We start from the raw sequence: 25329 nt of genomic DNA, 5'->3' as shown, positions 1-25329 counted from the left end.
TATATATATATAATATACATTGTATTTCAAGAAAAAGGTCAAGTGCCTAATTAAAGTGAGTTCATAGCATTGTGAGTGACATTCAACTGTACGTAATTCGATCTTTGTTTGATTTGGATAGTGTGTCTTGCCTGTCTTTGAACTATTCTTTTGGACTTCTTATTTTCTCAGCTGATTAGCATTTTAATTTACGGATATGATACAAATATTTAATCGAACGCTCTATGATGAAAGGTGAAGCAGGCAATTGAATGTTTTACGTGGGATGAAAGTTATTTTTTATAAAAAAAATCATACAAATTTTGATTTATTTATTTATTTTATCTGAAAAGGATTATAAATAAATACAACACATATTTTTGGTCTTTATGTTGGTACAACACACATATATGTGTTGTGTTATGTTGTGTCGCGCATATAATTAATTTGCGGGTAAATTAGATGAAAATCTGCAATCAAATTTCACTTTAGGATTTACTATCTATAACATAAAATTTTAATTTGAACTCTTCAATTTTAACAAAACAATCAAAAATATCATTAATTTATAACTAGACTAGAAATATTATCAGAGTTGAGGTAAAATAATTTCAAACATATGATATTATTATTGTGATAAATATTTGAGGAAAAGATTTTTCTAAAAAATTATAGATCAGAACATATATTCGAGATTAAATATTTACATGACTTAATCCAATACTTTGGAATTTACATGAAGAGTTAGCCAATGTTAGACATTATTGAGCAAAGAGGAACACAAAATCCTAAGATAAACTTATGATTCAAAGTAAGAATAGATTCTTAAAAATAGTCTCGAATTCCTCTAAACTATTTAGAGATTTTAGTGAAGGATGAACCACTCAACCGTCACAATATATGACTTACCATTAACTAGTGGTACAGTAACTAAAAGATATTATCGGCCACAACTGACAAAACAATTCACAAGTTATATATATTAAGACAACATGAAAATGAAAGCATCATTAAACTTCTTCATTTTTCTTTCAAATAAAACTTGTAATATTTTCAGTTTATATGTGTTATACGTAATTCCAGTTATGATAAATAGTTGAACAAGTTTCTCCTCTACAGTATATTACTATGTAATAATATGTTGTATGTTTGAATATAAAAATCAAGACTTACTGCTCCTCTCTTGTATTATTTTCAAAATTAAATTTATTTACTATATACCCTGAGGTAGAAAAACGATACAGAGTTTTGTTAAGTGCTGTTGAAGGGATCTACGTCAGGAACCATATGTTGTGATATATATATATATATATGTTGGAAGCCTTGCGTAGTCCTATGCTTTGGGCATACTCGATATATATAACTCGATGATGATTTTGAAATTTTTTAAATAAAATAAGAACTTAAACTAACTTTTTATGGCCAAAAAAGTAAAATCTAAATAAAAATAAAATTTGAAGATTTATTTGAAATTTATCCTTAGTTTATCATATATGAAAGAAAGTATTTGATAGTGCTCCAACAGTAATGTTGACAGTCAAATTATGTATATTTTTGGTGGCTGACTTTTTAAAATATAGGCATTTTATATATTGGACTTTGATGATAAATATTGTACTTCAACTTCATCTACAAGCAGATTTTAGAGACCTAACACTTTTGACATATGCCATGGCAATTTTTATGTCACGCGGATTATAATAAACCAGAAGTAGCAGCAATTATTGGACTCCCTAGGACCTAGACCGCATATGAGCCCTCCACTTTTTTCGGGATATTATTATAATATTTTTATATTGAATCTTGGGCAAGTTTGTTACTATGTTATACTCTAGATTTTATTTCAAATTTAAGATTTTAGTAACAAATTATAAATCATCCGCATAAATTATAATATTTGTTATTTGGAAATGATAATTCAAGTTTACATCATATTTCTAGCCAAAAAATCATCATATGTTTTTCGCTTTAATTACTATTGCGAAATATGCCGATGATAATGGAGTGATATCATATAATCATACGCAAAAATCTTGTGAGACGGTTTCACGAGTCAATTTTGTGATATTGATATACTAGTTGAGCCATTCATAAAAAATATTATTTTTTTATTGTAAATATGAGAATTGTTGACTCGTCTCCTGATTAAAAATCCATAAGACCGTCTCAGAAGATATCTACTCATAATCATATATATACGATTTAAATCTGTCATTAAGATTAAAATCTTAAATCTTGATTAGATTATAAAATAAGCTAAAATTAAGTAATAAACTAAAAAACTAATAACCTTAAGCGGGGCAAAACTTGAAAATTGAAACCTCACAAATAATTGAGCAAAATTTTGGACTAGTATAGCAACATCCACATTCATTCTTGTTCGGTTTTCTCGTAGATTTTTCAATCTTTTTCAACATATATATAAGAATAACTCATAAAGGAGAACGAATTTTCAATCAAGAAATGATGAAAAATTAGTCATAATTTATGATTTTTCAATTATGGTAGGATATCATACACCAAATCATTTATCTCGTCAATCCTTATGCTCAAAATAGAGGATGAAACCAAGTGACATCTTGGTTCATGCATCCTACAAATATACCGGAAATAAACAGTACGTAGAAATAGATGGATGGATAGATAGGTAGGTATTGGTCGGAGATTTAAACTTTACAACTTTCCATGTTTAATCAATTATTGAGTGAGATAACAATTATTGAGATCCTCTCAGGCCAACTGGCGACTATAATCACAACATATTGCGACACACGAGGTAAAAAATGCAAGCAGTCCTATAATAAAATGCACTTTAAATGCGAGGTTCAAATCCAAGAAACTTGTATATTCAATGGGACACCATTTCTAATATATTTTTACTCATAATTTGGAAGACAGTGCTCGCCGCCGCAATATAAAATTGCAGGTTTACTGTTAGCATAAAGATTAAATAGAATTAAGTACCCGACAACCAATAGAACCTTTCACAGTGTCCTGAAGCAATGTTTAAACAAATTAATAAGTTACATTTGCATGCAAAATTTCATATGAATCAGCAATATACTAATCATTGGAACAGCTCATCCTTATATACGTGCGCTGTCTCAGAAAAATTCTATAAATTTTAGAAAACTCCAGCATCTCAGGATGGCAGGTGTGTATTTATTAAACATTAAAGTCTATACCAAGAAATTGTAGCGAACTTTAGTTATACGCAGTTAAAATTCAAGAAATCCCATTTTCTGTAGTAGCCGACATAGACTATTATAACATCTGTTAAAAAAAAATATGATCAACCATTCAACCATAACCTTTTCCAGAAGAAATGTGATGAAGTTTTCTACAGTTGCAGAACCTAGAGGGCGCCGTCCGTCTACTTTTTCTCAGGAATTTTCTCTAACAATTCTGGTATGACTTCGAAAAGATCACCGACCAGTCCATAATCAGCAACCTGGTAGAAATGCAAGCAAAAAAACATATGATTATCATAGTTTTTCAACTGCCCACAGTAACTTGGTGATGCATCCGGTTTATGATATATCTCATCTTATTCTCACCAGAGGAATAAAATGAATCACCTCATTGACCTCCAAATTTTACTATCAATGTAAACTTCTATACTAAGTTTAAATCAAGAAGAGTAAATTATAAGCCAAGAAGAAGTTGCACAATTGGCAACTAAATGTAACAGTTTCAAAATTTCAATATATATATAAGAGAGTGATGGATCAACAAGGACCTGGAAAATCGGTGCATCTGCATCTTTATTTACAGCAACAATGACCTTAGAATCTCTGATGCCTGCCAAGTGTTGAATAGCTCCAGAAACACCAAAAGCCATGTATAATTCAGGAGCGACAATTTTCCCAGTCTGACCTATCTGGTAGAATGACACGGCCTTATCAGCATAGACATACATGCAAACTGGGCAAAATCGAGAACATCTGAGTTGTTTAATCATCATTAGCGCTTTATATCGTTTGAGATGCAAGTTTTAGCTACAAACTCACAAAACATGACGTGTGTCATTTACAACAATGTTATGCATCAAACTGCGATGTATAACATATCTCGAAAAATATATCGACAGCTAATTGTAATAGCACCTAAACACAACAGTAAAAAGTATAAAAAAAATTAAACTGTTTAGCAAAAAATGGATTGTTATTGAAAGAGCGAATAGCATCAAATAAGAACAAAAGTGATGTTGAGGCGATTTTTGCTGTTCAGAAACCCAGATTAGTTTTGTTCTTTACCTGTAGTTCATTTGGAACAAATCCGGCATCAACAGCAGCACGGGTGGCGCCAACTATGAAAAATAAGATGACAATTTTTCTCTTAAGATAATATATAAAGTAGTAACAAGACTGAGGAAAGGTTATTATATACACAAGAATGAAATAATAAAGTACTTCAGAGTCAAAGATATAATCCACCAGAAAATTAAATTTTAGTACATGCTGTTAAACCGTGCAGAAGTGCAGTGCCCTATAATTCTATAAGATTTCTGTGAAAAACCTGCAGCACCAAGTTTCTCCGCAAGCTTTTCAATCATTTTGAAATTCTCGGCACTTTTTAGAGCTCGTCCTCCAGTGACCACGACACGTGCATTTCCTAGATCTGGGCGTTCAGAATCTTGATGTGAGAGGTTTATGTATTTTGATTTGCCAATTGCATCATCTGAAAAAAAAAAAGAACAATCATTTTCTCTTCTATAGAAATTATGAGTACTTACAATTTGATAGCCAAACGTGCCTATTCACAATCTCAATTCAATAGGCTAGACCAAAATCTCCACTTACATAATCGAGCATCAGATACGAGTTAGAGAACAAAGGAAACCTAGCCACTCTAATCCTTTGATGTGTGCAATATAAGTTGGCACAAACCTTCGTCTAAGGCAGAGAGATCAACCTTCTCAAGTGATGCAGCATCAGAATCCGAACGAGTCAATGTTGGTCCCAGTGGGAAAGACGTAGATCTAATTGTCAACATGCAAGGGTTGGTGCCAGTATAATGAACAGTACTCAGAGCATTACCAGCATATATTGGCCTGCCATACAAAAAAGTGGTTAATCAGAAATCAATAAATCTTTTTTTCCCATAAGAAAACGAAATTGCTGCTGGCGAAAATCAACTGTTCAATCACCTGACAAAGAGCTGAGATCCATGAATCTCTGTGACATCAGTGATTGGAGAAATGTCCAGCAGAGCAGATGCACGAGGGAGTATATTCTTCCCAAAAGAACCTGATCCAGCAATTATATGTGAGTAGCTGCCTTTTTGCTGCACTATACGTACTAGTTGAGCCCATGGTTCTGCCAGAGGATAGGTAAACTTGTCTGAATCAGCAATAAGAACCTGTATAACAAGCATCTGGCAAACTTCAGAATCCAAAAACAGAAACTGGAAAGTGTAGTATGTCATATACTGCTAAGTGATTTCTAGAGTATCAACTTTTTCTCGAGTTTTAGCTCATTGGGTTCCAATTTCAAATAGCACAAGGGATTGGATTGATGAATCCATTATATAAATCAATTGCACCTGATTGCATAACTATGAATTTTTTGGATTTCAAATTCCTTCACTACCATTTTTAACTTATAATTCTAGTCATTCAAATGGATTTGGAAATCTTCCCACTTTGATATCAGTTAAATTCCACTATGAAATCCTTTCTTCAAATCCAAATCCACCAAGTCAAACACAACCTAAAAGTACACTTGGATTCTTTAGGTCTAGTGACCAACTATTTCTCTGCCGACAAAGTATGCTGCTAAAGATCACTTGGCAAGTATAAGTTGCAGTGATTCCATTTTCTAGAAAACAAAGGGACTGCATTTTCTCATACATGATTACCTATCATGTGAAAGAAAGACATTTTCACAGTTCTCAGCTGTATTTCTAAGAGAGGTTTATATACCATGGGAGCACATATAATAAACTTCATTATTTCCCACCAAACATGTCGATAGCAGCTATTCAAAGCCATTTGATCATACCAAAAGGCTAGCTAATTAAATTTGACGATGAGACGGTTTAATATTTATTTGGCAAAGAGACAGACATTTCTGCTGTCATCCCCGGATCATCCCACCCTTTTAACCATCATTAAAACCCTCAAAGTATGCTCAAAGCTCAAGGCGCAGCAACGTGCAGCCTTTACACTTTGAGACATGCCAAAGCACATCCCTTTAGTGAAGCGTGTAGTTTGGGCACAAAGCAAGCATCTTAGAGCACCTAGAAGGCCCAAGGCGCGATTTAACTGAGCATTGAATGAAATCCAATGTCATAATCGTTCATTGTGCTTGTACTAGAAAGATTACTTATTTATTACTTTGGCATGCTAATGTACATGACATGCAAGTTTTTTTCCATACGTCCAATTTAAAATATTACCACCGGGCACAATTCAGTTTGATAAGGCATGTGCCTAGAGCCTATATTCCATTCACAGGTACGCCTTTAATATCTGCATATTTATCATTTGATTTATCTATCATTCAATTGTACAAAAGATAAAATCACTTAAATTGAAAAGTTATCCACAACAGATATATTGAACTATAGAAAGATATTAAATAAAAAATTGGATAAAAAATACCTTAGAAATGGAAGGATGCATTGAAGCAGCATGAGCGGCTGCTTCTTGCAAGGAAGGACCAGAACCAGCAAGCAGTAAAGATACTGAGTTGTCATCACCCAAAGATTTAGCAGCCTCCACAGCACTCAGCGATGAAGCTTTTATTGAGCCTCCATCATGTTCAGCTAAAACCAGTGTGCTGAGCTATATGCGGTCCACAAAACGTTATCTCAAGAGAAAATTTTCAATTGTGAAGGAGAGTAATTCATTCAGAAACTACATTACCGGAAATTAAAGAGGCGGCATTTCTTAAATATGGCATTGAATAGAAGCGCAAACGAAGGAAATTTAGACCACTTTTTATTCAATTAAAACATTTCCTTCAAGCTCCAAAATATTGATCATCAATTTATCAAGAAACTAAATTGTCATGGCATTACTTAGCGGTGGCTGGCAGATTAAGTTCAACAAGAGCGAATTCAAATACTTGTCCCACGCCCTGTCAGCTTAAACCTAAATCAATATATTTCACCTTCTAAATCTAAAAAAATCCAATCTTTTCCTCGGCATGCCTTCAGTATACAGAATACTTAGCTACTCAAAAGCACAAGAAATATTTTTCCGAATAGTGCTCCCTTCGTTTTCGCCTTCAATTGTCGTCAATGAACCGAATTAAGCCGCTATGAACAAGACAAGATGACTTACAGATCGATAGCAGGGAGACACACGACTAGAAAACGAACGATTTCGAATCGCTCCGAACACGGTCTTGATTGCCATTGGTTTTTTTTTTTTTTTAACTATTTTTTTTATAATTTTATTAATATGGGATTACTGTTCAGTTGTTGTGAATGTTTTCCTCCAAGAAGACGGAGGAACGAACGACGAACCAAAGCTGCTTAGAACGTTTATTTATTTATTATTTTTGAGATTTGTAATTTAATTAATCGAAGTATATTTATTTTTTTTCTTGTTTTATTTTGATTCTTATTATTAAATTTCAATTTCAATCATGACGGTGATATACAATATTTTAAGAAAAAAAAAATTAAAGTGCTAAAATAAAAAATACACGACTAAAATCACAATCACAATAGATAAGCAATTAAAATCACAAATTATTCTTTAATGATGTAAATATTATTATATTATAATATAAAATATTTTCACAATTAGAACAATATACATAATAAGATTTGTGAACAACTTTCAGATCAATTTATTTCCAATTGTACAATTATAGCACACGAACATGTCAATGTTCTACAAATAACAAATCTTTTCACAAAATCCACATAAAACAATCTCAAAAAAAGAAAAAAGAAAACCTTTTCAACTCCAACACATGAATTCACATTAAATAGCCAGAAGAAGTGATGAACCAAGAAGCGCAAATCCAATGGTTCCAACGACACCATGAACAATGGAAGAAACACCATTATTAGGAGGAGAAGCTTCTTGCGAGGGAGCTGCAGTCGGGTTTGTGTCATCATCGGAAGGTGGAGCGGGAGGAGGAGAACGATTGCTTCTATCTGCCATCACAACTACTACCAACTTCTCATTTTTACGACAATTATCATCCACTCCACTAATGAAATAATGTGGTCCTGATTGATCCAGCTTAATCACGGTATGCCCATCATTGTGTTTCGCAATAGGAGACGCAATGTTGCAGTTTGTATAATCATCTTTGTTAACTTGCAGAACAGAATCTTGGTCAGCATCATACACAAACACTGCAAGGAAACAATCTCATCAATGTCATTGAACATGTATCATTAAAATATAATTTTTTTGTAATTATAAGTATCTCTATACGACGATATTGTACTTACACAATGAATCCCCGATTTGAAACCGATTTCTTTCGGCCCATTGATTGTACTCGGAAGAATTAGGATCAGCAGGAGCTGTCCAAGTACCTTTGGAGCCACCAACCTTAAATTCAAATGCGTCATTTTTCTTAATCAGCAATAAAACATTGAAAATCCCCAAGAAATAGATGACATTAAATCGAGCCATTGTTGAATAATGCACCCAACAAGCCAAGAACTAACCAATGGCAATATAATTTGTACTTGAAAAAATGTTTGATTTTGTTGAAGGTAATTAATGAAGTGAAGGAGTGAGCAAGATAGGCAGGTATTTGTAGGTGTGGTTGCACAAGTGGTGGGAATGAAGCTTTTGGTGCCTTTTGTTATTCTTAACTTCCACTGACAACAAATTACTACGTATTATACTTTGCTTCATCATTATCAAGAATTTTTCCATGCCTTGCACTTTGGGAAACGGTATCCAATAGATATGTTTAAAGGGTGATTTTTTAAATATTTGTTCTTGATGTAATTATTACATTGGTCATATTGATGAATTTTAATAGTAAGTCAGTTTAATTTAGCATTGGATACATGGTAAATGACTTGAATATTTGGTACTCTTAGAGGAAAAAATTCTTGATCATGAGACAACTATGTTGAAAAATAATTTCAAATTTTATAAGTAATTTGAAAAAAAATAATCAACGTTTGGTCTCATAATTGGAAGGGGTTGGATCCGATCCGAGTGATTATGGGCTCATGTTGACTTGAAATAACTGACCAAAAGGCCCATTAAACGATCCAAAGAAGGGGCCCATTAGAAAAGTCAACTCCACCCAGTTAGAAAGTCTACAAGGATTGCGCGTGGTCCACACGCTCCGCTCCCTCCTCCATGAAAACCAACCGCGAAACAAGGCAAGTGGGCTATATAGTTGTCGATCCCACGTCATTTTCGCTCCATTTCAAGCAGTTAAACCAGGTAGATTGAATAAAAGTCTGGAGAGATTAAACGCATAAAACGGCGTTGTCTGCGAATATGGGGTTCATGGTCTTTCCTCACCACCAAACTACCCGAATAGACCATTTTCTTGGTTTTGCGCATGTACACTGTATAAAATAATAATAATTATTTTCTTGGTTTGGGAAGGCCCCTGATCTTTGTTAAAGGGTAGGTCAGCTGATTGATCTCGGGGCTGTGGGTCTTTTCTTGCTGACATTTCTTTTTCTTTTTTCTTATCTGGGTTTTTGGATTTCCAAAGGACCTTTCAAGTTAAATTTCCCATTTTTATCTATAAATTTACTTATTTGGGGTGAAGTATTTGAAAAATGTGGAGGGACCCAGGAACTCCAGCTGATTCCTATTACCAGGTTCGGCCTGAATGCACTGATGTTCCCGAAAGCAAGTTCAGGATCAAGGTGTGGTGTTTCTTTCCTTGTTGATCGTAAATGAGATTCGGTTTTCTAACTCTGCGGTTTATAGCCATTTAGTTATAACCCGAATGCTAGACTAATGGTGTTTTACCGATTTGTGGCTGTTTTGCATTTGTTTGATTCATATTTGATGAGCGTCGTGTTCCCCAATCTGACCAATTTCATGAAGAATCTTATAATATGATTGCCAAAGCCTTATGGTGTCCTATAAATGTGGCATCTGAAAAGGGGAGTTCCTTTTGAAGGTTTTATTTATTTGTGGAGCTAAGTGATATTCCTGAATTCTGGTCCAAGATTCTCCAATCTCTGCTTACGCAAGCTAGGCACTAGGATTCACGCATTTGTTACCAACACTAATTTTGTGCATGCTGTTTTTCTTCCACAATTTATTTTTGTTTAGAGTAGTGGATTTGCCCATAAATTTCTCGAACCTAGCTGTGTTAGATGACATTAAGTAGAGCTATGAGATTGTCAAATTTAGGCCTGAATAATCTGAAGAAGAATGTGCAGTTGGAGGACAACCTATTGTCTATCTTTTGAGTAAGAAAAGTTTTTTAGATCCTTGGAGTGAAAAGAAAATGTTTTTTCTATTATGCAATCAGGACATGCATGAATATATTTAAAATTGGTGTTTTGACTGCCGTGAAATTGTTTTCTTTTAACATGGGGCGTAGAATGATGAAACTAAATTAGGAGATCTTTGACAAATCGAATAACTTGTTATAGTACTATTTACTTGTCAATGCCAGAATCTTGCTTGTTGATTGAATCAAGCAATGCCATTAGATTATGCATCCCTATCACGTTGAGCACGAGTATTGTGTGTCGTTTTCTGGTATCATATAATGAGAGATTTTATTTTGATTTCTTAGAAAATTCAAGCACATTCCTCTTCTCCTTTAACTCCATCTATGTTTAAGCAACTTCTTTTTCTGAATTTCAGGCTGGTAAAACTTTAAGTGCACGGAAATGGAATGCTGCTTTCTCTACAGAAGGTTATCTTGATATTGGCAAAACACTCAGTCGTATTCATCGTGGGGTAAGCTTTTTTTGTAGGGATTTGTTGCAGACCCCTTCCACATGAAGTAATATATTCTATCTTGGCACGTGTATGTGAATGTATCTCTTTTTATCTATGTTTTGCACTCTCAGTCTACAGCTTCCTCTTCCACAAAAAAAAGTGATATTAATTCATAGTTTTTTGGTCTGTAGGGAGAATATGGGAATTTATTATTATTTTTAGTTTAATTGTTTTGCCTGAGATCATCTATCAAATGCAATATTGTCAGGTGTTCCACTAACATGATAAAAGATTTTGTGAATTTTTATTGGTGATTTTTGACAAATCTTATGGTTGTGAAATATTTTTTTATCATCGTATGTCTCAAAGGGAATTCATCCATCAATCAGAGGAGATGTTTGGGAATTTTTATTGGGCTGTTATGATCCTAAGAGCAGTTTTGACGAACGAGATCAAATACGACAACGCCGAAGGTACTTGTTCTTATTATTTTGTTAAGGATATAACTTGTATCCCAAAAATGCTACTGTATTTGTCATCGTTTGGAACATCAGACTTCCCTTGTCGGGTACATGAAGTAAGCACTTGCAGTTGTTGCTTATGAAGCATGAGATGTTGTCGTGTGATAAGGATTAACTGTTGGTCTGACAATAACAATATGAAGGCATGGATAAATATATCTGTTATTCAATTCAGTCGGTTTTCTGTTGTTTATTCTGCTCATCAAAAAAAAAAATCGACTCCTTTTGCTGACCTAATTCAATGACTATGATATTTGGATTACACTGCTAAACCAATATCTATTCAGCAGTCCTGTCATTTTTTGAATTATTAATAAATTGATAAATAATTTACATTAATACTAAGTGATTAATATATGTTAGAACAAAATTTAAAATTTTGTCTAACACTTGTTAGAACACACAATAACTTTCCCGAGTTAATTTAGTAATGCACTACCTAATCATGGTGTCGTTTCCATGTATCCTTTCAGAGTGAAGTATGCAATGTTGAAAGAAGAATGCCGACAAATGTTTCCATTGATCGGAAGTGGCAAGTTTGTCACTGCACCAATCATCACTGAAGATGGTGAACCTACTAAAGATCTAATCGTACTTCAACAAATTAATTCTGCATCTCTTAATGAGGAAAATGATAATCATGGAACCACAGCTGGTATTTAATTCAGTATCAACTGGAAATCCATAAGGATATGAACAACATTATAGCTTCACTTTGATACTAAGATTATGAAGTTTATCATGTAACACAGATGCTTCTGGTGGCTCCCACGCAATGAATAAATCAAACGGGCATCAACATCTGGACAAGAAAGAAATCCAGTGGAAACTTACATTACATCAGATAGGTTGGCATTTAATTCTGTCAAAAATGCTTATTTTTCATAGCTTTTGTCAGTATCCCATGACAAAGTATGATGCTTATTAACTTATTTCTGTATGGAATTATTAACAAATTTTTGTTGGTTTTATGTGTTTCTAATTTGAGAATTGATATATTTGTCAGGTCTCGATGTGGTCCGTACTGACAGGACGCTGGTATTTTTTGAAAAGCAAGAAAATTTGTCAAAACTTTGGGATATACTGGCTGTCTACTCCTGGTTTGATATCGATGTCGGGTACGGCCAAGGTTAAGTCACAAGAGTCTCTCTCTCACCTCTCTGTCTCTCTTGGGATTATATGACTCAACCTTGGACCAAGGTCCAGGGACACTGACTCCTTGGTCCAGGGACACTGACTCCTCTAGCAGAAAGTTAGTCGATAGATAACACAATAGCGACATTTATCTTCTTTAATTGTTCCCTACATGTGCCTTAGTCTAGTTAACTATTTATCATTGCAAAAACATTGTTTTAATCAACACACCTATCACATCGTGTGCCCAAGGGCTTACACAAGTGATACTTTAAAGGTTTTGCCTCCATATGCTATTCAAAAATGATAAATCAAAGTTACTTGAGGAATCCATTATTGTGCTTTATAAATTATGTCCATCTTTTCCCTCTAATTGATGTGGAATAGGAGTATCACAAACACCAATTCTCTAGTAAGTTGCTGAAGAGAATAGTTGCCACTCTTCATAAACTTTCAATATAATTCCTAATAGTCGGTTCTCTTTTTATTTTGTGAAATATAACATCTGCAACCAATCAATATCTTAATTATTTAAATTAAGTGTACCGTAACACATGTTTTTCTAGTTCATACAGAATTACCTGTACATGTAAATATGCTCCGTGATTTAGAGCCCGTTTGATTAGAGAAGGCATGGGTTAAAAGCATTTAAAAAAAAAAACTATTTTCTTAAAAATATAGTGTTTGGTTACAAAAGCCGTTTTAAAAAAGCACTTAAAAATGTGTTTTTTTAGAAGCTGGAATTTATGGTTTTTTGGCTTTTACTTCTAATTCTTTTAAAAAAATAAAACAAAATCACTTTTTAACATATATCAAAAGCCGAAATCGCTTCTTTTTTTTAAAAATAAAATTACTTAAAAAAACTGAACTTATTAAATGTTTTTTAAGCTGCAACTTCTCTATCCAAACTCAATTTTAGATTTTGGCTTGAAATAAATTCAAGAACTTAATCTTTACCCCTGCATTTCCCATTATAAGTCTACCAATGGGTCATGATGATGTGGTTGACTTTTTATGTATATACCTATATTATATCGGTATACACTTGCATGCTGAACAACGTGGTGTATTTTGACTTTTTGCATGCTGAACAGGCATGAGTGATCTTTGCTCTCCTATGATTATTCTCCTTGATGATGAAGCCGATGCATTCTGGTGCTTTGAGCGTTTGATGCGGAAATTGGTACCATTCATTTAGTCTTTTTCTTTTCTTTTTTTTTTTTAATTTACGATGACATATTAATGATGTGACAAAAAAGTTCCTTCTACGAAATATTTGATCGATGGGATTTCATAAACTTATTTAACTCCTTCTCACTGCTTCATCTTCATCTTCATCTGATACTTATTAAATAATAAAATTGTTAAGCGAGGGAATTTCAGATGCACCGGGAACTCTGTTGGAGTGGAGGAGCAACTTGTTAATCTCGCATCAATAACTCAAGTTGTTGATCCTAAACTTCATCAGCACTTAGGTATGGAGTTATCAGTTGTTTTCCTAATTTCTATCTACCAATGTAACCGTTGATCATTTGTTCCTTTTTCTCAATTTTTTTTTCAATTGCTGCTAGTCAACAATATTAAAAAGTTACAGAAAGGGTAACGGATAAAATAATTAATTGAAAGTCAGAGAATAGAGAAAGATACTAGCTATTTAGGTTTCAAGAGTTTCGTAATTTTGTGTCTTCAATGTCAACGCTGTTTGGTTCTTATGCTTAATTAAATTCTGTAGCCATATGAGAAAGTAACATGTTTTTATATTGAAAACAGAAACCCTGGGTGGGGGTGATTATCTGTTTGCTTTCCGAATGCTCATGGTCTTGTTTCGTCGGGAATTCTCTTTTGGCGATTCATTATACCTTTGGGAGGTAATTGTTTGTATATACATATTTTCCATGTCCTTTTATTTGTTTAAACTATTTTTAGGCTTCTTTTACATCCTTAAAATTGTAGCATAAACTTAATGCAAAATTTCAGGAACATGATAGTATGGTTTCACATTCTTATAGACAAGTTTCTTCACTGAAATAATGGAGAATCCCATTTTATACGTTTTGGAAATTGGTTTAATGACTAGCTTAAAAAGGGATGTCTTCTTTGATACAGTATATTTTTGGCATGGAAAACTGAGTTCAGCATGTGAAAGAGAAAAGGGGGTGATACAATTTACCGAATGAATGGGCTGCTGGTTTTTGGCCTGAGAATCTGGTCGCTTGCCAGCTGACCTTGTTTAGTTTTGAGAAGTTTTTGAATGCTTGCAAGACTGTAGAAGCTAGCCATGCAACTTCTCAAAACCTGTTGTCTTATAGCAACTGGAAAAGACGAGCCTATTTTTTCTGAAAATTGTGCCTTATCTTATGTCAAATGTTGGTTTTATCAAATTCATTTCTAATTCACCAAATATCCAATCTTTTCTTAGAATCCAAGTTAAATGGCCTTAGTCATAGTTAAGTGTTTGAAATATGGACTGAAAAGCTCGTTAAATTCTGGATTGAGTAGGTTGTCCCCTTTATATCTATCAGCATATCGTATGCCAAATATCTGTAAGTTGAAAATAATTGTTTCCAACTGCCGAGGTAGTTTTCATTTATCATCGTTTGATGTAATCTTTTAGTGTATACTCCTATTGCTTGTCAGGCTTTTTTCGAATTAAAAATATTTTGTTGTTTTTCTTGCTTTTGTTTTCTTTTAACAGATGATGTGGGCCCTAGAATATGATCCTGACTTATTCTCCATGTACGAGGAGCATGAATCAACTCATGAAAAGTCGGAGGGATCTAAAGGGAAAGTCAAATCAACAAGACAGTGCGGAAAATTTGAAAGAGAGAACCTGAGAAATGGAGGCAAAAATGCTGCTGCACCTCTACCTATTTCAGTTTTTTTAGTTGCCAGTGTACTAAAAGATAAGAGTTCAAAGTTGTTAGCAGAAGCCAGAGGCTTAGATGATGTTGTTAAGGTTAGCTCCATGAGTTCATAATATCTGGGTTTTCATTTTCATAGCTTAACAAAACTGTGTATTTACATTCTGAAATAGTATAACTCATGGTGATTATGCTTGTCATAGGCTTGAAAAAAAATAGCTCTATCTGAGAAGTCAAGGTAGGTGAAAATATGGGATTCATTTAAAAAATTTCGTAGCGATTGTCATAAAAATTGTCTCACAACCTAGTTGAACCATTATTATGGAAACCGTTGATAGTACTGGGGAATGTATGTCTCATGCATTGAAGGTGTATAATACTCAAGTGGTGTGGTGTAATTTACATTTCAGATATTGAATGACATGACTGGAAATCTTGATGCCAGAAAAGCATGCACGGGTGCCATGAAGCTTCACAAGAAATATCTAAAAAAGGTATCGATCAACCTTAGCTTCAGTATTATTTCGCCTTGTTCTTATTAACAACCGGTTATTACACTGAAATTACTTTCCAATTGCACCGGAGTGTGTCTATGTTATGTTTTTGCTTCTAGATACGCCAAGATTTCATTGCAGAAGGCTTCCCTGTGTGCGTGTGTGTGTTGGAACGTGTGAGCATGCTAACTGTACACATAAACGCTGAAAAACTAGAGTGTGAACTGTGGAAAACGAAAGGCAAGGAATCACATTGTGGAAAATGATGCAACCAAACACAATCGTATTTGGAAGCAAAAACATGTGAATTGCTGTATAATGAGGCAACATGAGTTGTTTTGTTTCATAGCCAACTAAACATGCAACGCCCCTTGTTATAAATTAATCTCTTCCCTCTGACCCGTTGTTTTTGTTAAAATGTCATTGCAGGCCAAAAATGCATGACACAGGAGCAGGTGTAACTAACATCTTGGCTGTGCCTTGGAACAGCAACCTCAATCTGGTCTGAAATTTGAGCAGCCCCAATTATATTTATGCTATTCTGATCTCTGACATCATACCTTTACTATACAAAAGAGGGATCGTGTCTTGAATTCCACAATTTTTTTCTGAACTATATATACAGCTGACAAACAGTCATAGGATGTAAACACTACTGTTCTGTAAGTCTTAATCTTTCTCAAAACTTGAACTTCAATAATTGGAACCGTTTGTACGAAACATAAATGATATCAATAAAAGAACATCGATTGTTTTTCTTTTAGTGGTCATGCCATGCTTCTTCTTTTTGTTTTTTTAATACCATTACTTCCTACAACAAGCTTATCCTACTGCCATTTTTTAATTTAACAAAATAATAAAGTAAGGGCCAAGGTTTCAAACCCCGTGCGCTGGTCTTAATTTTTCAAGGGGCCGCTGTTTGTAAGCTTAATTTTGATAATTATTTTGTTATTTAAATTAAAAACCCAATAATAATAAATCATATGAAATAAATTAATAATTGTAATAGTAATAATGTTAATTGTTTTAAAATTAACCATAATAAAAATATTAATAAAATTACGAGTAATCAATTTTGGTTAAAGCAAACTACCAGTGAAACAATTTAGTCAAAAGTTAAAATAAAAAAAAATCGAACTAAATTAAATTCGATTATTTTAATACGTATACAAATTAATCAAAATCTGGAAAAATATATTAAAAAACAAGATTTTATTTAAAAAAATCCAATAAAATTGAGTATAAAAAGTTGAAGCTTATTAAGAAAATTGGTTTATTCAATCCAAATTAAGTAAAAACGAAACTAAATCAATTTGACCGATTTTTTTGAAAAATAAAAATTGGATTTCCGAATTTTACCAAATCGGATTTTTGATTTTAACTGGTCCGATCGATTTATTTCAATTCAACCAAAGTTTTGCTCACATACAATTTTGCTAATATTACTATTTATTTATTATTTTCCTAAATTTTATTAACATAAATGTCAAATCTCAGCAACTCGAGACACATATGTTGTCATTCTTCCACTATATGCGAGATATGTATCGCTTGTAAATGAAAAACACTATAATTTTTGTGATCTTGATTTGCGGTCATTCTGAAACAAATGATGAACTAACATGAACTCTCGACACATGAAATTATAGACGCACAAAAATTTCAAATGCGCGTTGAACAAAAGGCGTCACAATGAATGTAGAATTGTAATCAATTCATCTGCAGCTTCTGCTTTGTCATAGAGCGGACGCCGCAGATACGTGACAGCTTGCAAGCACGTTGCCGGCTCTAACAGACATGCAATTTAAAATTGCAGAGTTCGCGATAATTTTTTTAAAAAATTAATTATAAAAATGAATGCCCATAAATTTAGTCAGCGGTTGGTAGAATAATGGGTTATTCCTCCAAATGGACCTCGGATTGCTCAATTTCATGTTTATGCAGCAGCTTGAAATTCTTGATCTGAGTTTAAACGGATCTAATGCCACATACGTACAGATTTAAAGCAAGCTGTCTAAGTGCTGTTATACCAAACAGATTGTGCTGACAAAAATGAGAGAACCAAAAAATTGTTATAGAAGATCCTAAAAGTATCAAAATATAGCGTGTGGATGTTCTTTTCAGAAACTCCTGGAAAGAACATAAACATGAATAACAGGAAAACAGATATTGTTTTTTCTATATCAGTATAAACTACAGAACGTGTATTATTCTTGCAAACAAATGCCCATAAATCTCAAACTATATCTGCTTGTTGAACTAGAATTGTCTTGACCATTCTGCGGAGTTTCTTTTATCTTCTTAAAATACACATCACTGCCTCCATTTACTGTGAAGGAAAGAGTAGATAAAATTATATCATGAAACTTACCCATGTTACAGAAAATTTAGACTGATGTTAAGTTTTTCACAGAAGCTTCCCTATACCAGAAGAAAATTCTGAGCTTTCATCAATTAAAGCTGAATGTCAGAAGCAGAAAAGTCAGCAGGGAAAGCAGAATCGGTGAAACCAGCCCAAATCGAGATCGTGGGGCGTCGCTTCTACGAGGCAACTCTGTTGGAAGAGAACACTCCTCCCCGTTGAAGAAAACTTTCGAAGGGAATCCATCCCCTTGTGGTATGTTTAAAGTAGGTAGATGTTTCTTGGAGAATGAAAGTACCGATTGTTGCTTTCCAGGAACTCTAGGATCTCTTTCAGGGTGAGTCCCATTTACCTCTCCAACCAAGTAGTTTAATCCAGGCAGGCCTTGCATGAAAATGGTGCTATTGACTTGGGGTAGCTTTGTGCCGTTGAATGAGTAAGCTTTTTCAAAACCAGGGAAAGCTTTCTTTAACTGGACGGCAGAAAACCAATCAGAAAATGCGAAATCATCCCAGTTGAAAAGTGTTATTCTCGCTGTCCATCCATTGTTATAATCTGAGTCAATGTGCCAGTTTATGCTCACTCCACAGTTGTCCGGACAAGGCAATTTTGTTGGTAGATTCTTGTTCTTAATGTTGGCCCAAGCTTTAGCTTTCTCTGTTCTGTTGACGAATGGTACCAATAGGGCATCTGCGGGAAGAGGCAAAGGAGCCGAGTTTTTATCACAACGAGCTTTTTCGTCACATCCGCATGCACAAGTGTTGCAAGGAACAACTGAATCAGTATAGTAAGCTGAGTAGGACACGCAGCATTTAGATTGTTTCGGCTTGGGGCGAGTCATATTGCAAGTCACTTGCCAACTTGCTACTGCATAAGTTTGTGCGGCAATCCCGGAAGGATCAGGGAACTCTGTTGGATCAACTCTAATAGGAGTACCGCACTTGTAAGTCGGGTTGAGTCGGCCATCAATCTTCCAATTTTGAGGTGGATAAATAGCGGTTCTGTTCAAGTCAGGCGGAAGTTTGAACACTTCTAACTGGAAAATGGCTCTAGCCTGAGTCTCATTCATTGTCTTTGGCAACAAAGTACCATTCTTGCAGCAATTTGGCAACCTACCGACCTTGTCGTCGTTCTCCTTCTCAGGAGGTAAGTCTGCCATAACTGGCTTCTTTTGGCAGTTCATTACATTAGAAAAATCAAAATCCTGGTAGTACTGCCCTTGAGGGCCGTAAATGCATTCCGAAGGATCTTTTATGTGAGTATAAGCGCCCCTCATATCATAAATGAACTCGTTTCTCATCCACTCCCAAGTCAAGTTCCATTGATCAAGACGACCAAGTGGATGGTTGTTGTCTATGGTGACTTGTGCAAGATATTTGTTCTCATATGCTCGAAGAACATCGTATGTGAAGGAGAGATCACCGTACTTTCGAGGCAAAAACTTGGTTTTAAGTCTGTCTTTGTATTTTGGGTCCCTTTTGCAGCACACATGCATGTAACTTCCTGAAACAGTCAATTTCCAATTTTACTAAGCTAACATCCGTCATACTCCAAACAATTCCAAACATCAGGTAGTGACAAACCATAAGATAGGAAGAACATACGTCTTCTATATAAAGATGTATTTATAAGGTGATTCAAAATCAGATGAGACGTTATTCACTAGGAAAACTAGATCCCATTATACAAATACATACAATAAAATCCACCCAAATGCCAAAACTTCTCACCACCCTCAAACAAAGATAAGGGAATGCATTTTAACATAGAATGTTAAAGCATCATTCGTAGTGCAAATTATGCATGTCCTGGTAACGATAGAACTAACATATATGTCGCAAAAGACATGATGTTTGCGGTATAGGCTTTACCTTTTCGTGTGGCTGCAGGGCATTTGTACCCTTCATTAACAAGCTTAAGTTTTTTAGGCATGGGAGTCCCTTTAGTTCCAAGCCCAAATTGTGTTCCTTTGAGATTGACCTCCACCATCATCTGACCATAATCATTAGCAGTATCTATCGCAGTTTTCAAATCAGACTGCGGATACCCTGCGAGAGTCGTTCCATTATTCCCGACTCGGACAGGATATCCATCTCCTTCAACAACCACAGCACCGTCGGCAGAAACCAGCAGCTCTCGATACTGAAAGCCGATGAAAACTTTCCAAGATTTCAGTTCTTCAGCCCCAGCATTGAGAACAGTTAACATGGCCTTGAATGACCATGCCTGAGCTGACACATTCTTTACGAACGGATACTCTTTCTCTCGTCCCATGAATGTGTAGGAGACGAAGATTCCACCGCAGTTTTCTTGTTCCGGAGGCGGTGTTTCCGGGGTGTCATAATCTTGAGCATTGGAGACGTTGATGGTGGATAGAAACAGGACAATTAAAACACAGAACCATTGTATTTTCATGCCTGATTTTCTTGCCAACATTTGTGTTAATAAACGTGGATTTGTTTTCAAATTCTTGTTTTTGTTTTTAAAATTCTTGACGTTGACTAATCTAAAAAGGCAGCGTGGGGCTCGGCTGAGAGCCGGAAATGTATAGTTTTCAGAGATCACCAGGCAATGCCCCGTGAAATTGGACACGGTGCATGAAGGTGATGAGAAGAAAAATGATCGAAACTGAGACGAGAAAACATTAATGTTAGTCACTGCTGGCATAGGCTAACATGAGACACACGATTTTTGTAGGAACTAAATTTAAGAAGCGTTTTCTTCCTCTAGTTTTTGCCATTCTTGCGGAGGCCAAAACATGGCGTATAAATGCAATACTTCATTCACCTAGAAAGGGAAAAAATTTTGTACAGTCCAACATGTCATTTTGCAGAGGCCAAAATAAGGTGTATTATACATTAACTGATTTGACTCAATTACTTAGATTTATTCAGTAATTTATTAATTTTTACAATATTTATCAAATCTGATTATCTTTATCGATCAAAATTGAAAGGGTAGAATAAACTAAAATCAAAGGAAAAAAATTTCTTCTTCTTTATTGATTTTTTTAAAAAAAAATCACTCTAACTTCGTTTAGTTTGGTTATTTAAATAATTTCAAGTCATTTCGTTCAAACATTTTGCAAAATTAATTCCATTAACTCAGTTTAAGTACAAAATTTGCTCCATGTGGCTAGTTATTAGCAAGGACATTAACTTCATAAATTAAATAACTTTTGGCTGCATCAATTCAATCATTTATCACACGTGAAACATTGACGCGTGTGGCCTTTAATCTTCTTTTCATTTGGGAACAAGAAAAAGGAAACGATATAAACTAAAAGTCCCCGACTCTTTAAGACCGGACATGGCCAACCATTCGCGATAATGAAAGATCGAGGATTTTTGTAAACCTGTTTCACAGGTGTTTTTTTCAACATCAGAAAATAGAACCCATATGTTACAAAATAATATATAGTGATGGTGCTTGGAAAAATAGGGGTAGAGTAAGTGTCTGAGTTAAGATTCAGTTTCCTACTTGATGTGGCCAGAGGTAATATGACCGAGCTCCTTTGGACGCTTTCTGAGAATGATTCATGCACACACTCAAAAGGAACTATGAATGGGAAGTCGAGAAAGAGTTTTTCGACGTGATCATTCATATGCTATAGTCAATGTTGGACTCGTGAAAAGAGAATTTACAATGTATACAAGTGCACACAAGATGTGATAAAACGGAGTGAATCAAATTTTCCGTGAAAATCTGAATATCTGCTGAGGAAAAACTAATGATGACTTCATCAACAGAGTCCGAGAATTCCATAAGAGATGAGGTTTGCCCATCCTTTGTGCCCCTGACCTTGTCACGTCAACCTTAAGTCTCACGTGTACCAACTGACATTTTAATGATTTCGGAATATGGTGACCCATATTATTTCAAGCTTCGCCACATCAACTCTAGATCCCACGTACTTTGATTGACTTAATAATGGTCGCGGGACTTGTTGACCCATACCATGGGCCCAATCCCATGCTACCTAGCCCGAGCCCAAAATTATCAAGTCCTTGGATTCGAGTATTGAATCACCATGTATGCTTTTTCATCTTGACCAATCAGTTATCTCGAGCTCATACCTGGGTCATCTCTCAAAGCCAGCCCGAGGACATCGGTCTAAGTCCTAGTGGAGCCCGATAAATATCCGGGCAAATACAGAGATTCTCACATGAACGTATGCAATATGGAACCTTATTATTTTATAATGCTGACGGATTTAATTTGAATCACAATGTTGTAATAATTAATAATTAAAATATAATAAGTTATATAATAGCAGTAATAAGAAGAAAAAACATTTTATAATGATACTCCGGAGATATTCGGGTAAGTCAGGAGGTACCGGGATCATCTTTAGTCCGGATGCCAGGAAGTCAGGTAGCTAGAGAAGCAGGAAGAAGAGATAGCCCGGATGCATCATGGGATACTGCGAGAGTCAGGGGAATATGGTAAACCAACCAATGTTTAAGAGGAGTCAAGCTCTCCGCTGAGCATTGGCATTTAGAGTTCGAGTAGTATAGCTAGTACACAGTACTTCACATGGCGATTATCCATCTCGGCGTCCCGATACATGTGTCATTCCCAAGATCACATATATGAGATGTCATGTCTTAATAATCATTGACAGTTCTTTCATCACACACAAGGTCGATTTACTGGACTGAAAGTAATATAAGCTGTCAGATTTGACATAGTCAGAAAACAGAGTATGAGTGTTTATCTCACCTTGAGTAACAACTCGGTACTGAAAATAAGTTCATCATTGACTCTTATCTTATAAATATCAGATTTGCTTAATAATCATTGACGAGTCTTTTATCCTAAAAACGTTTGACCGACTTAAACGTCGAGGTAGCTACGTCGAATAATCTTCGGACACCCTACTAACATTCTCTACTTTCTTCGGTGTGTAGATATTTCAAGCTCGAGTACTTTCCCCCTTAACTCCGACATAAAAGGACAACAATCCATCCATCCCAGTGTAATCGTCCACCAGACTCATACCCGATTCGTCCATTTTTGTGTAATAATTTGTGAACCACCAATTGAAACTTATCATATGTAGTAATTACGGAAAGTTAAAAGGTATAACTCATTAATTATGAATGTTATACAGAGAATGATACAAAGAATTGTTGCAGAAAATTTTGATGTTCAAACCAATACTGATTAGTATTAATCACTCACTCAAAAAACCACACGACTTGAGCGTTCAAACTCAAAGCCAATACCCACGAAACATTACAGTCCGTCGGTGTAAGCTACACCAGTGGCACTCAACCAATCCCCACCCTGGATCAATTCCTTCACTGTAAATTTCATGGCGTCGGCCGAGTCAGTAAGAACGTGATACCCAGGCCAGTTCACCCTCTTGCCGGTTCCAGCCCCAGGCCCCTGATTCAAGTACTCCCCATAGTACAAAGTCTTCAGCGCAAAATCCCCGTTCCACTCCGCCCATCCTGCCGGATCAATGAGGCTGCCGATTTTGGACTGCATGACCACAGTCCTCGAGTACTCCTTCCATGGACGGCCAAGGTAAGTACGAAAAGAACTTTGTACCGGTTGGAGGTCATCACTGGCGATGATTTCACAATCTTGGATCGAAGTGCCTGTGTTCTGATTCGGATCGGTTCTTCCTTGAGCCGTGACCATGTTTTTCTGTTTTGCCATGGGTTTTCGGGCCGCCAGTTTGCACTTCTGGAACACCACTGCTGAGTTGCCGAATATGAAGTCAACTGTTCCCGTTACGTAGCTCTCTCTGTAAAATTGCCGTTGAGAATGCGCGTACAGTGTGTCTTGGAAAGCGTCGAGGCGGCAGCGGTTTATTACAGATTTATCGGCACCGACGCGTAGAGCCACCGCCTGGTGCTTCTCCGGCCCGGCTGTGTTTTGTATGCACATGTCTTGTAGTATAAATCCCTCTCCAACTGCGGCTGCGGTGTATAAAAAAGCGTGTCACTAGTGTTGGACACCATTTGAAAAAGTCGAGTCATTTAGGTAAGTATTCGAATAATCTAACATCTTACCAAGAGTAGCAGAGTTGAAGGTGGTGGATCCATCAACAACATTAAGATCGCCTGTTATGATTGTGGAATTCATACCATCTCCGACAATCATCAGATTCTTCTTCTTCTTGCCCACTGAAACATTCTCCTTGTACGTCCCCTTCTTAACATAGATCACGAAACGAGTCTTGCTCTTGTCAGGCGCTGCTGCAATTGCTTCTGCTACTGTCTTGTATTTCCCTGAGCCATCTTTTGCTACAACTAGGTCAGCTTTTATGTCACTAGCCGACTCCTGCAGCAATTTCCTGTCCACTGGGCTGATCCATGAAGGCAGCAGCATTCCTCTCGCACCAGTGAGTGTCATTCCTGTATAGGGCTCTGATCCTTTGGCAAGAATTGCCAAAGAAGCCCTCGCCCTCAATATAAGGTCTTTAAGAACGGCTTCCATTGATTTTCTTGATGAAGTTTTGAACCCATCGAAGCAGGTGACGTGGTTAGTGAGCACGCCACTTAGCCATGTTTGTGCATCGGCGGGAGACATGCCAGTTGGATCCATAAGAGCTTCGATCGAGTCAAGAACTAGATCAATGGATGAGTCTATTAGCTCAAGACAGTCCGCTAGAGCCCCCTGTTCATTTTGCCGATTCATCTGATTTCTCAGTTTTCTAACATGTAAAGAAGCGTGTCTCAGTAGACGGGCTTGCTTCACCAACATTTTTTGCAGGATAACAGTGGTATTTTGGGGCTTAACACCATTGGAGACGACTTCAGACACAAAATTTTGGCACGTTTCAGGATGTAAAGCTCGTTGGCAGATATGTGAAGCGTTTGACTGGTCATTTTGGATTATTTTGACAAGATTTGGAGCAAGAAAAACAGCGGAAACGAGTAGTGCGAAAATGGCTGGAACCAAGTAGAGGAACTTGGTATTTTGGGGGGCACTTAGCAGAGGTTGACGTGTTGAAGACATTTTCCTATGATATACAATTAGGCATGCAACAAGAGCTGCTTCTTTATAGAGGAATGGGGAAAGTGAAAATGGTTAAAAAAATATGGATTTCCTCCAACTCTTAATCTAAAGGTTACAAGGGGTCACAATTTTTTATCAATATTTATATATTTAT

At 35.7% G+C, this 25329-nt stretch overlaps 5 protein-coding genes across 7 annotated transcripts; 1 reads left to right on the top strand and 4 right to left on the bottom strand.

The window, feature by feature from the left end:
* Positions 1-3079: 3079 nt before the first annotated feature.
* LOC140987203 (electron transfer flavoprotein subunit alpha, mitochondrial) lies at positions 3080-7476 on the bottom strand. Its single transcript, XM_073455623.1, has 8 exons — positions 7268-7476; positions 6584-6766; positions 5129-5340; positions 4869-5032; positions 4498-4659; positions 4236-4288; positions 3719-3859; positions 3080-3430 (listed from the first exon to the last, which is right to left on the bottom strand). Exons 1-8 carry the CDS (start codon positions 7340-7342, stop codon positions 3353-3355), a joined length of 1068 nt encoding a protein of 355 aa, XP_073311724.1. The 5' UTR covers positions 7343-7476; the 3' UTR covers positions 3080-3352.
* A 337-nt stretch (positions 7477-7813) lies between these two features.
* On the bottom strand, positions 7814-8697 carry LOC140988732 (early nodulin-like protein 9). Its single transcript, XM_073457788.1, has 2 exons — positions 8398-8697; positions 7814-8298 (listed from the first exon to the last, which is right to left on the bottom strand). Exons 1-2 carry the CDS (start codon positions 8582-8584, stop codon positions 7919-7921), a joined length of 567 nt encoding a protein of 188 aa, XP_073313889.1. The 5' UTR covers positions 8585-8697; the 3' UTR covers positions 7814-7918.
* Positions 8698-9246: 549 nt separating this feature from the next.
* LOC140988117 (rab GTPase-activating protein 22-like) lies at positions 9247-16604 on the top strand. 2 transcript variants are annotated; one of them, XM_073457060.1, is made up of 13 exons: positions 9247-9358; positions 9696-9795; positions 10754-10849; positions 11201-11304; positions 11826-12007; positions 12105-12200; positions 12359-12481; positions 13581-13669; positions 13856-13961; positions 14257-14354; positions 15182-15442; positions 15758-15841; positions 16271-16604. In XM_073457060.1, exons 2-13 carry the CDS (start codon positions 9706-9708, stop codon positions 16283-16285), a joined length of 1344 nt encoding a protein of 447 aa, XP_073313161.1. In that variant the 5' UTR covers positions 9247-9358; positions 9696-9705; the 3' UTR covers positions 16286-16604. The 2 variants fall into 2 exon arrangements, with proteins under 2 accessions (XP_073313161.1, XP_073313162.1); XM_073457061.1 differs by having other exon boundaries at positions 9250-9795; positions 11826-11988; positions 12107-12200.
* Positions 16605-18038: 1434 nt separating this feature from the next.
* Positions 18039-20830, bottom strand: LOC140987441 (COBRA-like protein 10). Of its 2 annotated transcripts, XM_073455946.1 has the most exons (3): positions 20075-20830; positions 18269-19706; positions 18039-18170 (listed from the first exon to the last, which is right to left on the bottom strand). In XM_073455946.1, the coding sequence occupies exons 1-2, from the start codon at positions 20637-20639 to the stop codon at positions 18292-18294; spliced, it is 1980 nt and encodes a 659-aa protein (XP_073312047.1). In that variant the 5' UTR covers positions 20640-20830; the 3' UTR covers positions 18039-18170; positions 18269-18291. The 2 variants fall into 2 exon arrangements, with proteins under 2 accessions (XP_073312047.1, XP_073312045.1); XM_073455944.1 differs by having other exon boundaries at positions 18039-19706.
* A 2549-nt stretch (positions 20831-23379) lies between these two features.
* On the bottom strand, positions 23380-25234 carry LOC140987958 (pectinesterase-like). The gene is made up of 2 exons (XM_073456760.1): positions 24227-25234; positions 23380-24133 (listed from the first exon to the last, which is right to left on the bottom strand). Exons 1-2 carry the CDS (start codon positions 25173-25175, stop codon positions 23442-23444), a joined length of 1641 nt encoding a protein of 546 aa, XP_073312861.1. The 5' UTR covers positions 25176-25234; the 3' UTR covers positions 23380-23441.
* Between the last annotated feature and the right edge of the window lie 95 nt (positions 25235-25329).

The sequence above is a fragment of the Primulina huaijiensis genome, chromosome 11 (assembly GCF_012295235.1).
Source record: "Primulina huaijiensis isolate GDHJ02 chromosome 11, ASM1229523v2, whole genome shotgun sequence".
In the NCBI taxonomy this organism is placed as follows: domain Eukaryota; kingdom Viridiplantae; phylum Streptophyta; class Magnoliopsida; order Lamiales; family Gesneriaceae; genus Primulina; species Primulina huaijiensis.
Note: the sequence above shows the minus strand (reverse complement) of the source record. Positions and strands in the feature narration are given on the sequence as shown.

Bases quoted from the DNA above. Each gene is read 5' to 3' on its own strand.
- LOC140987203 (XM_073455623.1), bottom strand. From the start codon at position 7,342: ATGGCAATCAAGACCGTGTTCGGAGCGATTCGAAATCGTTCGTTTTCT. The intron at 4,660-4,868 runs GTTTGTGCCAAC...TTTTTTTTTCAG, and splicing joins TCTCTCTGCCTTAGACGAAG to ATGATGCAATTGGCAAATCA. The intron at 3,860-4,235 runs GTAAAGAACAAA...TCATTCTACCAG, and splicing joins TTGTTCCAAATGAACTACAG to ATAGGTCAGACTGGGAAAAT.
- LOC140988732 (XM_073457788.1), bottom strand. From the start codon at position 8,584: ATGGCTCGATTTAATGTCATCTATTTCTTGGGGATTTTCAATGTTTTA. The intron at 8,299-8,397 runs GTAAGTACAATA...GTTTCCTTGCAG, and splicing joins TCAAATCGGGGATTCATTGT to TGTTTGTGTATGATGCTGAC.
- LOC140988117 (XM_073457060.1), top strand. From the start codon at position 9,706: ATGTGGAGGGACCCAGGAACTCCAGCTGATTCCTATTACCAGGTTCGG. The intron at 12,008-12,104 runs GTATTTAATTCA...CATGTAACACAG, and splicing joins TAATCATGGAACCACAGCTG to ATGCTTCTGGTGGCTCCCAC. The intron at 14,355-15,181 runs GTAATTGTTTGT...TTCTTTTAACAG, and splicing joins ATTCATTATACCTTTGGGAG to ATGATGTGGGCCCTAGAATA.
- LOC140987441 (XM_073455944.1), bottom strand. From the start codon at position 20,639: ATGTTGGCAAGAAAATCAGGCATGAAAATACAATGGTTCTGTGTTTTA. The intron at 19,707-20,074 runs GTAAAGCCTATA...TGACTGTTTCAG, and splicing joins CCCTGCAGCCACACGAAAAG to GAAGTTACATGCATGTGTGC.
- LOC140987958 (XM_073456760.1), bottom strand. From the start codon at position 25,175: ATGTCTTCAACACGTCAACCTCTGCTAAGTGCCCCCCAAAATACCAAG. The intron at 24,134-24,226 runs GTAAGATGTTAG...TATACACCGCAG, and splicing joins CTTCAACTCTGCTACTCTTG to CCGCAGTTGGAGAGGGATTT.